We start from the raw sequence: 17500 nt of genomic DNA, 5'->3' as shown, positions 1-17500 counted from the left end.
CAGTACGGCTCCCCTGTGCAGCCGGCCAATATTTACTACACCGGTGTTCAGGTCTCTTACACGTCCAACGCGGCTGGCCCCCCTCCGCCTCAACAGGCTTTCGCAGGCGCTCCCAATCCTCCTCCCCCGGTGTACTCTAGCGCCCAGTTTGGGCCACACTCAGGCCAAGAAGTGAAACCAAAATACTGAACCTTTAAAACACAGCGTTGCCCCCATCCCTCACACACCCCTACTCGGCATTAGCAGGTACGCCAGTAAAAGTTGGTTTCCCGAGGTTAAGATTTTCATTATGTGAGCCCGAAGTGGTTTTATTTTTTTATTTCCAATTAATATAAGGCTGTCCTAACTTGACTCCGTGAAGACTTCGTGATGTGTTTATACCGAACAGTCAGTGCCAAGGCTTCATGCAGCGAGCTTTAAGGCTGTCCTAACTTGACTCCGTGGAGGGCCCCAAAGGGTTTAAAATCGTCTCGTGATTGGCGTTTTTTGACCTTTCTGTGACCGTGATTGCCGAAATTTCCATTTCTGTGATCGTGATGGGACTTTGCCCGTGATCCGTGATGACAAAAAAATCAAGTCTCGTGATCGTGATCGTCATTTGTTTTCGTGATCGTGATGGGCATTATTGCAAAGCATTTTATTTCCAACGTACATTTTTCACAGCTGTATCACTCTATGATCCTCTATTCGTCAAGGTTTTTGTGATCGTGAAAACAAAAATCAAGGTAACTGTGATCGTGAAAGCTAAAATTTCCCTTCCCGTGATCGTGATGATACCCCCCCTTTGGGGCCCTCTCCGTGAAGACTTCGTGATGTGTTTATACCGAACAGTCAGTGCCAAAGCGTCGTGCAGCGAGAATCGCGAAGAAGACTTCGAGTCGACTTCGCCCAATTAATACAAGTCTTGACACAAAGGTTTCCTTTACTCGGCTTTCATGCATAATTATGTGGTATGAAGCTAGCTAACAACAGACAACTACCTCACAATCCATTAATGCGAGTTTACAAATACACAACAAACCAATATGACTAAACTAAGCAAGATCAACGAAATTGGACATCATTCATTGCGAATTACAAAGTAATGAAAGTAAGTCCATAGAGAGATCAAAACATCAGTGTATTTCGTACGTATATAATAATTATGCAACATTTTACAGACGATATTTTTTCTGATGGAATATCAAAAGAATGATGGTCAAATGCCTGTGTGAACTGTAAAAATGAGAGCATTTTATAAGTTGAATTAGTTTTTCTAAGTTGCAGTACATTCGTCAATCTGCTGGAATAGCTCGGCACACACACACAAAAATGGCTTCATGGAACTGAATTCACCCATCCTGTTTCTGTTTGGTCTTTGTTCAAGTGAAAGTGTGCTCTAATTCCCCGTGAAAGCTTGGAGAATTCCGTGGCATTGAACATGACCGTGAACGGGGCCGGACCAAATGAGTTGTAAGGGAGGGGTTCCTCCTTTTTTCGGGGGGCAAATCAGCGAAGTGGCGAAGCCACAAGTGCGCGCCTGCAAAGCAGGCGCGCGAACTAGGGGGGTCCGGGGGCATGCTCCCCCAGAAAATTTTTGAAAAACGGTTAAAATCTGTGCAATCTGGTGCATTCTGGGCCTTGTTTTGAGGGTTAAGAGCAGCATTGTTTTGGTGCTAAAACTAGTAAAAAAAACCAACACTCCAAGCAAGGTACATACTTTTTCCAGGGGTGGGGTTCCGGAACCCCTGGAACCCCCCCCCCCCCCCCACCCCCCTGGGTCCGGCCCTGCGTGAACGGCGCGTGAGGGACAGAAAACCTACCTTTTAAACTACCTCATCCGTTTTCGTTACTCGTGATGAGAGCTTTTTCGAAATGCAAAAAAAAGAATAAAAGATCAAGAGTATATTATCACGTTTGTATGATCTTCTCTGTTTTGGTGTGTATGTGAGTGTGTGTGTGTGTGTGTGTGTGTGTGTGTGTGTGTATGCGTGTGTGGGTGTGTGTGTGCGTGTGTGATTGTGTGTGTGTGTGTGTGAGTGTGTCTGCGTGTTCATTATGCGTGTGTCCATGTGCTTGTTACCCGCTAGGGTACGCACGCCACAAGTGTGCATACGTTTATGTTTGTATGTTTGTTCGTGCTTGCGTTCGTGTTAATCTGCGTGTGCTTGCAGTACGCATGCATGTGTGTGCGTGTGTGTATGCGTGCACTTGCGTGTGCTCCACACAACGCATGCATATGTATGTCTACTTGTGTGTATGCATGTTTGTGTCATTATTATATACTTTAGTTGATTGTGGAACAACGGCTGATTGAAGCAATCAAACAACACAATCCAAACATCGATTCGCACTGACCGACACTACCAATAGTCTCGGCCAGCCCCGAATAACTTCGACCGAGACCGCCAGTCCCACTGCCAGACAGACAGACAGACAGACACACACACAGACACACACACACACACACACACACACACACACACACACACACACACACACACACACACACACAATACATAAGGCTTTACTATTTTTCATTTCTTCAAGAACCTGAACATATTTTTGCATTTACAAAGCAACATTCTTTCAGTTGAAATAATGTCATCATGCACAGTCACAAATATTTTGCTAGCACAGACAAATATGTCTCAAAAAGACGACAACACAAAGACTGTATTATCATGCACTTGGTTAAAAGAAGCTCCCGAACTCCCAACCCCCTCCCCCCCCCCCCCCCCTCTCCAAAAAAAACCAAATCTTGAAAGGACCGGAGGGTATAATAGGCACGTTGTTAAGCGTAGTTCCATTGGCTATAAGAAGCAGTAGTTATACAACCAACACTTAATGAAATCAACACACACACACGCACACACCCACACACACGCGCGCACACACACACAGACACGCGCGCACCCACACACACACACGCGCGCATCCACACACACACACACACACACACACACACACATACACACACACACACACACACACACTGAGTATGACTGGTAAATTATTTTTCCCTGTAAAACGCAATGACAAATTATCACGAGTTCCTGAATTAAGTATAATACTACCTGTGAACACGCATTCAAAGTTGACAAATTAATGCTGTTGTGTACCAGCTGGATTGATTTGAAAGTCCTTTCGGAGGCTTTTAATCACAACGCTCGAAAATAACTCTATCGAGGGTTTTAACGAACTGAGGAAGAGTTGTACCCCTTGAAAGTATATTGACACTGGTAAATCGTGTCAAGCTATCAAAAGCGTCGCGGAGAAAAATGACCTCCGATGTTCATTTTGTGGAGCATCCGCTTGACATCAATGTAAGTTAATTACATGCATGTGACTTAACATCAAAACCAAAGTAAGATATACATTGGTGTGGCGAAAAAAAATCCGGGACACACATGCACCCACACACACATTCACACATACATTGTCTCTCTCTCGCTCCATTTCACTCTTTGCCCCACACACACACACACGCACACACATTCACACATACATTGTCTCTCTCTCGCTCCATTTCACTCTTTGCCCCACACACACACACACGCACACGCACACGCACACACACACTCTCTCTCTCTCTCACTTTTACTCTTTGCCACAAAACACACACACACACGCACACACTCTCTCTCTATCTATCTCCCGTTCACTCTTTTACACACACACACATACATACATACACACACACACACACACACACACACACACACACACACACACGCACACACACAGAGACAGACAGACAGACAGACAGACAGACAGACAGACATACATACATACATACATACATATATACATACATACATACATACATACATACATACATACATACACATTAATAGGCGTACGCACACACAAACATAATTATTTGACGATATATCGTTGATTAAAACAATAATGAATTAAAACGGTAATTGGAGGGCAGCAAATACGGGAGATTAGACAAACCTGGGTTGACAATGCCTCTCTGAACTCATTAAAAAGTTAAAGGCACAGTAAGCCTCCCGTAAACCATCACAGATACTGTCAGGCTTTTACACCCTTCCATTTGAACACTCACCGAACGGGAACATCCTAGGTGCCCTACGTAAAGAGCGAGCAATTTTCAAAGAATTAATTTTTGGGATTGTCTCCATCTCAATCGGACCCATCCTGAACTCAGGTCAAAAATGAGTTACTTCCCTTCAACTGGCGATAGCCGTGGAGCGATGATTATCAGAATGAATCGGACCGTGGTGCGTTTTGGCGCTAGACCTAACTTTTAATATCTAAATAATAAATTGACAGCTTGTTACACAAACATTCTTAAATCATAAAAGAATTCTTTTTTCATCAAGACAAGATCAGTACAATTCGAAGTTTTGAAAGTTTGAAAAAAGAAAAGCCCGGAAGCAGGGTCACGCAAGGTCGTGGTTTTCGTAGCAGACGGCGGTTTATAGGCAGTCAAAAGCCATCGCTAGAGTTCTTATGAACCACATTCGTTTGTTTCGTGAAAAGTCAGAGGTACATAATAACGTGCTATTGCAGATAAGCTCACAGCGAGCCCCATTCAAATTACAAACTGACGACTGCATTGTGAAAAAGGGAAACTGGATCACACGCAAAAATAAATTCTTTGAAAATTGCTCGCTCTTTACGTAGGGCACCTATGATGTTCCCGTTTGATGAGCGTTCAAATGGAAGGGTGTTTGTACTGTGTGTAAAAGCCTGACAGTATCTGTGATGGTTTACGGGAGGCTTACTGTGCCTTTAATGAAACACACTAAATCAAAATATGTCACATACAATCATGTTAAAAGACAAATCTTTGAGAGATCTTAGAACACATTCGGGCGTAAGAGAAGTCATCTTACTGCAGTAAAAACAGAGAAAAAATGACTTCAATCAGGACAACAACGAAAGCATAAACAAGCAAAGTCATGCAACTTCCGACTTCAATATGTTGTGTGTGTGTGTCTGTTTAAAGACGGCCAGCCGCTTGTAATTCAAACACTATCATGCTGATGGACGATGCAGATAGCTCAGATGGTAGAGCACTGGACTTGTGATCGGAAGGTCGCAGGTTCGAATTCGGGCCGGGACGGACACGGGTCAACTTTATGTGCAGACCCAGAGACGGAAGCCATGTCCCACCCCCGTGTCATCACAATGGCACGTAAAAGACCTTGGTCATTCTGCCATAAGTGCAGGTGGCTGAATACACCTAAACACGCAGACACCTGGGTAGCGCGACACCGTTGCTGCTAGCTTTCCACTGGGAGGAAGCGACCCGAATTTCCCAGCGATGGGACAATAAAGTAATGAAAATGGAAAATGAAAATGAAAATGGAAAAAAATGGATGCTCAGAGACGTTCCAGCCAGTTATTGCCAATTCTGAAAAGGCCGGGTGAAGGGGGGTGAGGGGGGGTAGGAGTGGTGGAAGTAAGACACATTTGCTATGGGTGAAGACACACTTTTGGTGGGGGTGGGTTGGGACAGGGGAGGAGGGAGTTGGTAAGACAAAGTTGCCGTGAAAAGAAGACAACCTCATTATGTCTTCCTGCAGTTGTAAACAATGAAGATGTGTAGAAATGAGTAAAATGTCCATCCCAGAGAAGACATCTTCATGACATTGTTTTTCCAACTAAATAATACTTTAAAAAAAAAATTTAAAAAAAAGAAGAAGAAATAACACGGGAAACGACCTCGGTCATTCTACCAAACTGCAGGTGGCTGATTACGCCGAAACACGCACATCATTTGTTAGTGCGACTCCTGTTGCTGCTAGCTTTCCACTGGGAGGAAGCGACTAGAACTTCCCAGCAATGGAATGACTACTGGAAAAAAAGTATAGCTATACTATGACTATGACGATAACCCACTGATTAGTTAGATCTTTCTTTATTTGGTGTTTAACGTCGTTTTCAACCGTTCAAGGTTATATCGCGACAGGGAAAGGGGGGGGGGGGGGGATGGGATAGAGCCACTTGTTAATTGTTTCTTGTTCACAAAAGCACTAATCAAAAAATTGCTCCAGGGGCTTGCAACGTAGTACAATATATGACCTTACTGGGAGAATGCAAGTTTCCAGTACAAAGGACTTAACATTTCTTACATTCTGCTTGACTAACTGATTAGTTAGATGAGTCAAAATGGACACACCAACAGCGCACTGACAACGGGTAAACACGTTGTCTCAGTATTAATTGCGTACAAAAGGCTGTACAATTTGCATATCTATTACTTAAATGCGTATAGTTGCGTATATATTTATGTATTATTTAAATGCCTGAAGAGGCACGGCGATTGTCATAAACAGACAGTCTTTAAAATAAAATTGTTAAAAATGTTTTTTAAGTAAAAATGCCGGGAAAAGGTTAAAAGGCTTTGCATAGTATTTCAAATAAATGTAAATGCTCTTAGAAAACACAACAATAGAATTAATCAAAATGTACTTGTGTCCGAAGTATTCCTGAAAACAAGTCTGACAACTTTGCATATTATGAAATTACCTCAATGCATTCAGAAGGCACAACAATTATCAAGAACAGGCATGGTAAAGACTAACACGGGTAAATAATCTTAAAATCAATACAAACACATTAGAAGACATAACTTCATAAGCCAGACAGAACATCTCACATTTAATTGATTTCAGTTTCAGGGTAACACGAAGGCGCGATATGAAACGACTCCACTCTTCACTGACCAGACTGACTGTCATATACAGCCAGAACAAAAACACGCACGTGTTTAAACTGTTATAAAAACAAGTCGCGTAAGGCGAAAATACAACATTTAGTCAAGCTCAGTCGAACTCACAGAATGAAACTGAACGCACTGCATTTTTTTCACAATGACCGTAGTCCGCCGCTTGTGCAAAACGGAGTGAAACTGACAAGCCTCTTCAGCGCTGTAGTGGTTTCGCTGTGCTGCATAGCACGCTTTTCTGTACCTCTCTTCGTTTTAACTTTCTGAGCGTGTTTTTAATCCAAACATATCATATCTATATGTTTTTGGAATCAGGAACCGACAAGGAATAAGACGAAATTGTTTTTAAATCGATTTCGGAAATTTAATTTTGATCATAATTTTTATATTTTTAATTTTCAGAGCTTGTTTTTAATCCAAATATAACATATTTATATGTTTTTGGAATCAGGAAATGATGTAGAATAAGATGAACGTAAATTTGGTTCGTTTTATATAAAAAAAATTATTACAATTTTCAGATTTTGAATGACCAAAGTCATTAATTAATTCTTAAGCCACCAAGCTGAAATGCAATACCGAAGTCCGGCCTTCGTCGGAGATTGCTTGGCCAAAATTTCAATCAATTTGATTGAAAAATTAGGGTGTGACAGTGCCGCCTCAACTTTTACAAAAAGGCGGAGATGACGTCATCTTATTTATTTATCGAAAAAATGAAAAAAAAACGTCCGGGGATATCATTCCCAGGAACTCTCATGTCAAATTTCATAAAGATCGGTCCAGTAGTTTGGTCTGAATCGCTCTACACACACACACGCACAGACAGACAGACACACACACACACACACATACACCACGACCCTCGTCTCGATTCCCCCTCTATGTTAAAACATTTAGTCAAAACTTGACTAAATGTAAAAAAGAGGAACACAAATTTAATGAAAAACACACTGGTCCGAAAGCACCTTCATGAGCATTAATACGAACATCAGAATTAGATTTGTCTATCTGTGACGTGTGCGGTCACAGGAGTTTGTTTGTCACTGAGATTCCCTGTGACATTGGTCTGGCAGTATCAAGCACGAGAAATGAGTAGAAGTTATTTCCCTTCCCATCAGTCACGTGGGCTGTGTCTTCGCGGTATCACTAATTTGTTAATTTTGGTAAAAAAAATATACATGTATTTTCTCATTCATACCCTTCTCCAACCTACAGCGCAGCAACACCATTTCTCTTTGAAAACAAAATGATGCACTCAAAAGTGTTTCTTGTTTCTTTATAACACATTTGTTGTTCTGATCTCAACCCATGTTGAAGATTTCCATATGGAGAGAAACTGTAAGTTCATGAGCACAAGTCCCTCGAAATCAATAGGACTGCTTCCGGTAGAGATGGGTTAGAAGCTAGGGCGTGACTGATTCGAATGCACGACCGATATTGATCATTTTCAAGAAGCCATAGACACAGTGTGCGTACTTCAGCGTCGTAAATGACTGTCCCCGCTTATAAAACACTCACACTGACAGTAGCTCTGTCACTCGGCACACAATTACAAACTGTTCTGCATGGCTGAAACATGTCATCATGTAGTTGCACACGTCTATCCACATTTTTTGTCTGCCGCCCACATTTTTTTGGTTTTTTTGGGGTGCCCAAATCATCGGACTAGCACTTCACTCAAAAGGCCCAGGTCAGTGTTGAAGTGTTACTGTTTGATTGCCTATTCATGGTCCTACTCAAAGAGTTCCGTATAAAGCACGTATCTAGGGCATATCCGATTCAATCATGGTCGCCCACAACGCTGGTAAATAAGTATCATCAATGATCTCAGACAAACACTTCACTCTCATATTCAGAGCTGTCTTCTAGTGTGATCGCAGAAGCATGGCATCATACACGATGCCAAACTTGCAATATATATGTCTACGGTCCACACGTATAGATCTAAAGTGTCAGATTCAATCCACGATCTCTCTAAAAGCAGCAACATGAATGATGTACCAGATCAAATGATTAATTTCATGAACTCGGAATCACTGTTTTGATTACTGTCATGATTACAGTATGGTACCACAGAAGTATATATACGTACAATACCTAGAGTTCCACACCCTCACGTATTTACAGTGTCAAGATTCAAGTCATAGTATTTCTTAAAGCAGCTAAATAAACGATTTACTGTGGTCGTCTCCATGAACTCAGAATCTGTGTCTTTGCCGATGGTAATACAGAGTTACACATTTCCCAGGTATGCAAAGCGTTAGTTTCAAATCATGATCTCTCCAAAAGCAGCCAATAGGTCTGGTAGCTCAATGAGTGGTGTGTGTGATCCTCGGGTCACGGTTCAAATCCAGGCATGGACGGATACGGGTCAACTGTCTGTTTGTTTGTTTGTTTGTTTGTTTGCTTAACGCCCAGCCGACCACGAAGGGCCATATCAGGGCGGTGCTGCTTTGACATATAACGTGCGCCACACACAAGACAGAAGTCGCAGCACAGGCTTCGTGTCTCACCCAGTCACATTAGTCTGACACCGGACCAACCAGTCCTAGCACTAACCCCATAATGCCAGACGGAGCAGCCACTAGATTGCCAATTTTAAAGTCTTAGGTATGACCCGGCCGGGGTTCGAACCCACGACCTCCCGATCACGGGGCGGACGCCTTACCACTAGGCCAACCGTGCCGGTGTCAACTGTCTGTGATGACTCGGAGACAGTATTGCTACATGTACTGACCCCGTGTCACCACCGTGGCACGTTCAAGCAATCGGTCGGCTTGAAGTACAACTGGCTGATTGCACCTCAACTCGAACAAACCGGGGTAGGGCAACTCTTGGTGCTGCTAGCTTTCCTTTGCGAGAAAGCAAGCCGAATTAGATAACGGTTGGTGACTAATGTTTATCGTCTTTTCAGCATGTTTATGATATTCCAGACCGTTAACAGATGATAGATTATCGAATAACAGACTAATAATCTAATAATAGACGAATAATCAGAAAATGTATGAGTCATATTCCTCATCATATGATTGTCTCCATGAACTCTGAGTCACTGTCACGGTCATTGCCGCTAGCAAGGTGAACGACGTCCTGGTAAGCCAACCTGTTGCTGTTGATGTCAAACGGCTGCCCTGAGGTCACGCCACGACCTTGACCTTCAACAACGGTGTCAAGGCCGGGTGGTGGAGGATCGACAAAGACCTCGTCGAGATCCTCATAAGATCTGGCATGAGAGGGTTTCAAGATGCTCCCGTTATGTGCGTTGGTGTTATTATGGTGGGGGCGGGGGTAGGGCGACGTGGACGGAGGGTGGTGCTTGCGGAATGGAAACGAGTGGATTCCAGGGTGGTCGCCATGGTAATACATCCCTTCCCACCCGGACGTGTACGAACGCTGACCTTGACCTTGGCCTACTTTCCCGTTGGCGTAGGTGTAGCCAGGAGTGCTGGGCGCATGAATACCACCAGCATTCACAGCACCAGCATTAACCGCAAAGTTGGGCAACGCCTGTATACCACCAGCATTCACAGCGAAGTTTGGCAGCTGCGAGCCATATTGGTCGCAACCATAATGTCCGAACTGCCCTAGGCGGGAGACATGGCCATTGTGTACGATATCTGAATTCAAGTGCTGGGAACTCCCGTTGCCATGGGGACCGGACGAGTTCACGCCGCTGTCGCCATGGAGCCCGGGCGAGTTCAAGTGCTGGGAGCTACCGCCGCGAGAACCAGGCTTCCCCACAGCACCGCTCTTGTTCTTCCGTATCTGCTTGTACAACTCCGAGTCCAGGTCATCCGCGGTGTTGTGGGAGGAACTGCTGGCCAGCGAATGGACTGACCCGTGTCTGGACGATACCAAACACTCGTAGGAGGGGGGAGAGGAGTAGGGAGTTGCTCTGGAAGCAGAGGTCTTCTTCCTTGGTCTGGGATACGGCAACGGTTCTAGATCATCCAGGTCCGTGTCGCAAGGAGCTCCAGCGTAGGGCGGGGGAGGGGGTCGGGACACTTTGTGGAAAGCCGACTTCCTCGAGCCGCTACCCCCTCCACCACCATCACCACCACCGTCAGCTGAGAGGACGGAGAGCGATGAGTTCCTCCCGTCTGAAGGCAGAGAGAGCATAGAGTGGTGTCTCCCGTCCCCCGGCAGAGACAAGGCTGACCCGTTTCTGGCCATCTGACCGTCCACGTCAGGTCTTGGGGGTAAAGGACGACCCTTCTTGTTGGGCTGTGCGTAGATATCTACCATCCCTCGCTGGGGGTTCAGCCTGGGGTCTGCAGAGGCTGTGAAGGTTGAAGCCGGGGTGGATGACACCATCCCTGCAGGGTAGCTGTGCACTGGGGCGTGGTGGGACGACGAAGCCAGAGCTGGTTGCGACTGGTGATGATTCTGTTGGTGATGGGGATGATGGTGCCTGGGTGGGGCTGAGCGGTGCGCAGCGGGGCGGCGAGGGTCGTCTCTCTCGCTGTCGTCGCTGGGCGTGCTGGATTCGACCCCTTCCACCGCGTTGATGTAGCTCTTGGGACGGGCCGGGTGGTCCGTGTCCCGGTGGACGACCCCGGCGCCGTCGGGCTGGGGCTGCTTGGGGTTCGAAGCCCTCCTGCGAAGCCGCTTGCTGGCCAGAGATTCCTTCTGGTTCTCGTACAGCGGGTCGCGGTGCGCGGCGCTGGGTATCCCGCACGCCGACATGTTGTCCACGTTCTCGTAACTGTTCGCGCGCGCCGGCGGTGACGTCACTGACCCCGACGACGTCACTGATCCGGCTGACGTCACACCGTTCACGCGGGAGGGTAGAGCGGACAGGTCCGTAACGTTCATGCCGTTCAGCGAGGAGACGTTGCTAGAGATAGAGGGGGACTTTACCGGTCTTTGGGGCATTGTGTGTGTGCGCGCGGCGCCTCTCTGCATCACCATGTAACCGTCGTCCTGTTTGTTAGAGGCGCTTCCAGAAGAATTACAGGCCCCGCCTTGCAGAGCTATTCTCTCCGTCACAGCCTTCTTCATGCTTACCGACTCCAAAGGGGAGAGTTCGGTCCTCACCCTGCTACTTTGAGTTCTCTCTGCGCTGTTGCCCCGCGGGCCAGAATAGGCAGGCACAGAATACGCCCCTGTGGTGCTTTTCCCGGGCCTCGGGGGAGCCGCAGCAGCACCAGCACTACCACTATTATTACTACCACAGTTTTCATAGTCCAACGGCAGGGGAACGAAGCCGTTTTCGTAGTCAGCAGCGGAGAAGAAGGAAGGAGGTGGTGGAGTGGGGAGGTAGGTGGGGTGGGGCTGCGGGGTGTGGGAGCGGACGAGCTTGACAGGCCGCGTGTCCACGTCAGAATAAGCCCCTCCCATTCCTCCTCCTCCGCATCCGCGCTCCTGTCCAGGCGTAGGGGTGACTGCGCGGCGCGACTGTCTCTCCAGCTTGCGGGTGTTGGCCTGGAACTTGTTGTCGGCCCCGTTCTCCTCAAGGTACCGCAGCTGCAGGCTCATGATCAGCATCAGCTGCTGGTGGTCCAGGTTGGCCAAGGTCACCGCCCGCCGCGCCCGCCGCCGGTTGTCCTTCAGGCGACCTTGACCCTGACCCTGGCCCTGACCTTGGCCTTGACCTCGGCGACCAAGGGTCGAAGAGGCGTAAAAGCTGCCGGTGGCGGGGTCGAGATCGTCGTCCGGGTTGCTCTCGAAGCTGTGGTTCTGGCGTCGCGGTTGGCTGAAGCTGTGACTCCGCTGCCTCATCTTGCAGGCCTCGTTGTAGTCCACGGGGATGTCTGAAGGGCTGTAGATGAAGTCCGTGGTGGTTGTTGCTGCCGCAGCGTCCAGCGTCCTTCTGTGGGGGTGGGAGGAGGAGGAGGAGGGTGAGTGGATGAGGCGGTGGTGGGGTTGGTGGTGCTGGAGGGGGGTGTCGCTGTCCAGGTCTGTGTTGGGAGGGGTGGAGCTGGAGTTGCTCACGGTGAAGATCTCTTCGTACGAGTCCGACTGAAAATGGAAACAGTGGAAACGAATTAACCATCTGTTGAGGCTAAACTAACACCGAAGTCATATATTATTCTAAAGACAGTTGTGTGGAAACACGGGCAGATAATCATGATGATTGACAAACTGAGAAGCAGGGGCAGTTCGGGTTCAAATTGTTTCATTGCTTTGAGAGAGAGAGAGAGAGAGAGAGAGAGAGAGAGAGAGAGAGAGAGAGAGAGAGAGAGAGAGAGAGAGAGAGAGAGAGAGAGAGAGAAAGAGAAAGAGAGAGAGACAGAGAGAGAGAGAGAGAGAGAGAGAGAGAGAGAGAGACAGAGAGAGAGACAGAGGTACACAGTGAAACAGAGACAGAGAGTGAGAAACATAGAGTACTAAAAGAGCGCGAGAAGGACAGATAGACACAATGACACACACACACACACACACACACACATACATACAAACACACACACACACACGTCACACACTGACACTCAGTAACACACACACACACACACGCACAACACATACAACACAAAAACAACGACAAATAAAATTCACAACATTTTCACGATCTTCGACCACCCTTTCAACACATTCCTTATCCCCAATATAACCCAAACACTGACATACCTCCAGAGATCTCTTATGCAGACGCTCGGTACGGTAAGCCAGCAGCGCCAGAATAGCGACAACGACGCAGACGACAAAGACGATAGCGTAGGCACCACACAGAGCGAACAGCATGTGTATCAGATTCGTCTGTACCACGCTGCAGTCGGTCACTCCGGCATACACGTAGGTTGTCAGGGCTGACAAAAGTAAAGGAAAATAAAAAAATAAATGGGAGCATTGCGAGATATCGTTTTTGAAATGCTGGAATAAAACCTGATCAAACTCTCATAATACAACACACACCGACTATAGCATTGGCAACTGTTCCCGCACCCCCTCCCCCCTCCCCATTATACCTTTTCTTTCTTTCTTTATTTGGAGTTTAACGTCGTTTTCAACCATTCAAGGTTATATCGCGACGGGGGAAGGGGGGATATGGGATAGGGGAAAGGGGGGAGATGGGATAGAGCCACTTGTTAATTGTTTCTTGTTCACAAAAGCACTAATCAAAAAATTGCTCCAGGGGCTTGCAACGTAGTACAATATATGACCTTACTGGGAGAATGCAAGTTTCCAGTACAAAGGACGTAACATTTCTCACATACTGCTTGACTAAAATCTTTACAAACATTGACTATATTCTATACAAGAAACACTTAACAAGGGTAAAAGGAGAAACAGAACCTGTTAGTCGCCTCTTACGACATGCTGGTTAGCATCGGGTAAATTCTTTCTCGTCCCAACCAATATGGGACTCCCCCTAACCCGTGGGGGGTCCCATTATACCAACGCACATAAATACCAACACACATAAATACATGCAAACGCAAACACGCCATCTACATCTCTCTCTATCTCTTTCCCTTGCTGTGTTGTTTTGTTTCCATTAAATTCATCTAATTTTGTTTGGTTTACAGTCAAAGCTTGCAAAATCGATTCGCATTTCGGTTTGATTCGGTAGCAATTATCAAAAGTAGCTGCAATGTTAAACAAGTCGCGTAAGGCGAAATAACAACATTTAGTCAAGCTGTCGAACTCACAGAATGAAACTGAACGCACTGCATTTTTTTCACCAAGACCGCATACTCGTAGTTTTGTCAGTCCACCGCTCGTGGCAAAGGCAGTGAAATGGACAAGTCAGAATAGTGCGGTAATGGTCGCGCTGAGTAGGATAACACGCTTTTCTGTATCTCTATTCTTTTTAGCGTACTGAGTTTGATTTTAATCCAAACATATATCTATATGTTTTTGGAATCAGGAACCGACAAGGAATAAGATGAAATTGTTTCTAAATCGATTTCGGACAATTAATTTTAATCATAATTTTCATATTATTAATTTTCAGAGCTTGTTTGTAATCCAAATATAACATATGTATATGTTTTTGGAATCAGAAAATGACGAAGAATAAGATGAAATTGTTTTTGGATCGTTTAAAAAAACAAACATTTTTAAAGTTTGTTTGCTTAACGCCCAGCCGATCACGAAGGGCAATATCAGGGCGGTGCTGCTTTGACATATAACGTGCGCCACACACAAGACAGAAGTCGCAGCATAGGCTTCATACATTTTTAATGACAAGTTTCCGATTTTTAATGACCAAATTCATTAATTATTTTTTAAGCCACCAAGCTGAAATGCAATACCAAATTCCGGCCTTCGTCGAAGATTGCTTTGCCAAAATTTCAATAAATTTGATTGAAAAATGAGGGTGTGACAGTGCCGCCTCAACTTTTACAAAAAGCCGGATATGACGTCATCAAAGATATTTATCGAAACAATTAAAATAAATCTGGGGATATCATTCCCAGGAACTCGCATGTCAAATTTCATGAAGATCGGTCCAGTAGTTTAGTCTGAATCGCTCTACACACACACACACAGACAGACAGACAGACACACACACACATGCACACACACACACACACACAAACACACACCACGACCCTCGTCTCGATTCCCCCTCTATGTTAAAACATTTAGTGAAAACTTGACTAAATGTAAAAAGCAAATAAGCGTTGTGTAAATTCCACACTTTAGCAATGATTGTCATGATGGCTGTTTTTCGTCAATATTGTTTTGGGGTCTTCCTGACTAATCTTGCCGTTTGGTTGATTTTCTGTTGTATCAGGCTGTCTATGTGTATGTCTGTTCGTCTCTGGAAAATTCTAATATCAATCCCAAAAAGAGACAGAGTACAGAGTACGGAGTCATCCATCGATCCCTCCCTCCCTCCATCCATCAATCCATCCAGCTATAATAACACTAAATAACAAGAAATTCCTCTGATAGGAAAAACACCCCCGTCAAGGGAAATAACCTTCTCAGTTGGTGGCAGTGAGAATGGTTATTTCCCTTTGACCAACGGGGGTGTCCGTCTATAAGTCGTTGTATAATTTTAATCCACCAATAACTCCCTAACCGTGTGTTTGACTGGTCCCAATTTTTGTAAGGACCGTCTCAGGAATGTATAGAACCTGTTCACCAAGCTTGGTGACGATCGGTCCGTTCATTCTTGAGATCTATATGCGAACACAAACACACAAACACACAAACAAACAAACAAACAAACAAACACATCGACCGAAACCTATACACACCCCTATACCGGGGGTGTAAGTAGAGGTTACATGCCGAGTCTCAGTGATTATTAAAAATAATGGTCGAAGTTAGCGGATCATGAAAAATGCGAGCTTTAGCGAGCTTTTTCATGACCGCGAACTGAGACCATTATTTTTTATAATCACTGAGACGAGGTGTGTAACCTCTTTATTCCTCCTTTCTTCAGTTATTCAAAGAAAAGAGGAGTTTTTTTGCGAAAGTTTGATCGAATCCTATTCTCTCAACCAGTCAACCTGCGCAGGCGATCGATTAATGCGCGGTTGTATAGTTCCGTGCAAATCATTCCATTCTGTTAACACTTCTTGTCAGTTTTCCTATTTTGGGCTAAAATCAAGTACACAGATATGCTGTTATTCTGCTGTGGCAGCAAAGGCAGATATTGTGTGTTTTGTATATGTTTTGGTATCGGTTAGGATAATGTTCTTTCGTCAAATAGGACTAGCAGACGAACTTTTGCACCCGTGTTCCAACGTTAAAAACTGTATGAAGTTAAGTTTTCTGGGGAAAATAGTGTATGAAACCGCTTTATGTTGTTTAAAATGATGAGATGTGTGCATTTGGTTGCGTGTGATCTGTTTATTAAATGAAATATTGTTGAAAACTGACCGTCGGATTGCAGTCTGTTGTCGAAGAAACTGAGTGAAAAGAAGGGGAACTACTCTTGTCGCTAGACAAAGTATGAGTAACTTGCCTTGGAAAATTGCTTGTGATGAACGTCTGATCTAGATTCAGAAAACAACCGAACTCATGGATTTTATATGGAGATTCATGTGTTCAGGCCTGTAGTTGTTAATTTAAATGCGGTATGTTTGTATTGTTTGCTCCAGAGATGCATACTTCGTACATTAGAGCGTTCGGAACTTTTCAGTCGCAAAAAGTAGTACCAAAACAGAACAGCTTCTCAACCCATTGCACTATCGAGGATTCAGGCTGTTGCTGGGTCGTTATTTGTTTGGTTGCTGGGTCATTATCGAAAAATAACTACCCCTACAAGTTTACAGAGGTAAAGAAGCAGAGGGGGGAATAATAAATAATAACGGGTATGCATATATATATATAGCGCCTTATCCGAAGTTCAAAGCGCTTTCCATCCATCCATCCATCCCTGCATCAATCAGTACCAACCTTGTTCGGAGTATTTCAGAGACAGCTGTTGTCGGTTGTAGGGCGACAAGCAGTTACACTGGTCACGTGTCTGCGAGCACAGGGTGAAATGCATCATGGGACGGAGGATGTGTGTCCCCATCAAAATGGCGGTGCCCGCACACAGTAAACCCACACCGACACTAATCACTGAAGTCAGGAACACCTGCAGAAAAATATATGATAATACAAGTGATTTTTGTGTAAATAGTATTAGTTTATTTTGATGTGTATAATTATTTGATTTGGAATTATGTTGGTTAAAACTGTGTAAAGCGTATAAGTATATTCCCGGAAGCTGTTGTTTTTGGTTTTGGTTTGTTTTGATGTTGAGAGTGTGTGTGTGTGTGTGTGTGTGTGTGTGTGTGTGTGTGTGTGTGTGTGTGTGTGTGTGTGTGTGTGTGTGTGTGTGTGTGTGTGTGTGTGTGTGTCGTTGGGAATCACACGAGCCAGATTTGTGAGGGCGGTGTCCATCCCTCCTCTCTCTATCTGCCTTCT

The 17500-nt window shown here is 45.1% G+C and overlaps 2 protein-coding genes across 2 annotated transcripts in view; one reads left to right on the top strand and one right to left on the bottom strand.

The window, feature by feature from the left end:
- LOC138950878 (uncharacterized) overlaps positions 1 to 1876 on the top strand; it is a 5605-nt gene extending 3729 nt beyond the window's left edge. The window contains exon 3 of the mRNA XM_070322589.1: positions 1 to 1876. This exon is cut by the window's left edge and continues 206 nt beyond it. Coding sequence (XP_070178690.1) covers positions 1 to 189 — 189 coding nt within the window. The 3' untranslated portion in view covers positions 190 to 1876.
- A 1042-nt stretch (positions 1877 to 2918) lies between these two features.
- Positions 2919 to 17500, bottom strand: part of LOC138950872 (uncharacterized) — a 39350-nt gene continuing 24768 nt past the window's right edge. Inside the window, exons 3-5 of the mRNA XM_070322584.1 lie at positions 16985 to 17168; positions 13256 to 13434; positions 2919 to 12646 (exon numbers count right to left, since the gene is read on the bottom strand). Of these exons, the coding sequence (XP_070178685.1) occupies positions 9707 to 12646; positions 13256 to 13434; positions 16985 to 17168 (3303 nt within the window). The 3' untranslated portion in view covers positions 2919 to 9706. The remainder of the gene's footprint in view (positions 12647 to 13255; positions 13435 to 16984; positions 17169 to 17500) is intronic.

The sequence above is a fragment of the Littorina saxatilis genome, linkage group LG16 (genome assembly GCF_037325665.1).
Source record: "Littorina saxatilis isolate snail1 linkage group LG16, US_GU_Lsax_2.0, whole genome shotgun sequence".
In the NCBI taxonomy this organism is placed as follows: domain Eukaryota; kingdom Metazoa; phylum Mollusca; class Gastropoda; order Littorinimorpha; family Littorinidae; genus Littorina; species Littorina saxatilis.
The sequence above is the reverse complement of the archived record's forward strand: the minus strand, read 5'-3'. Positions and strand labels throughout refer to the sequence as shown.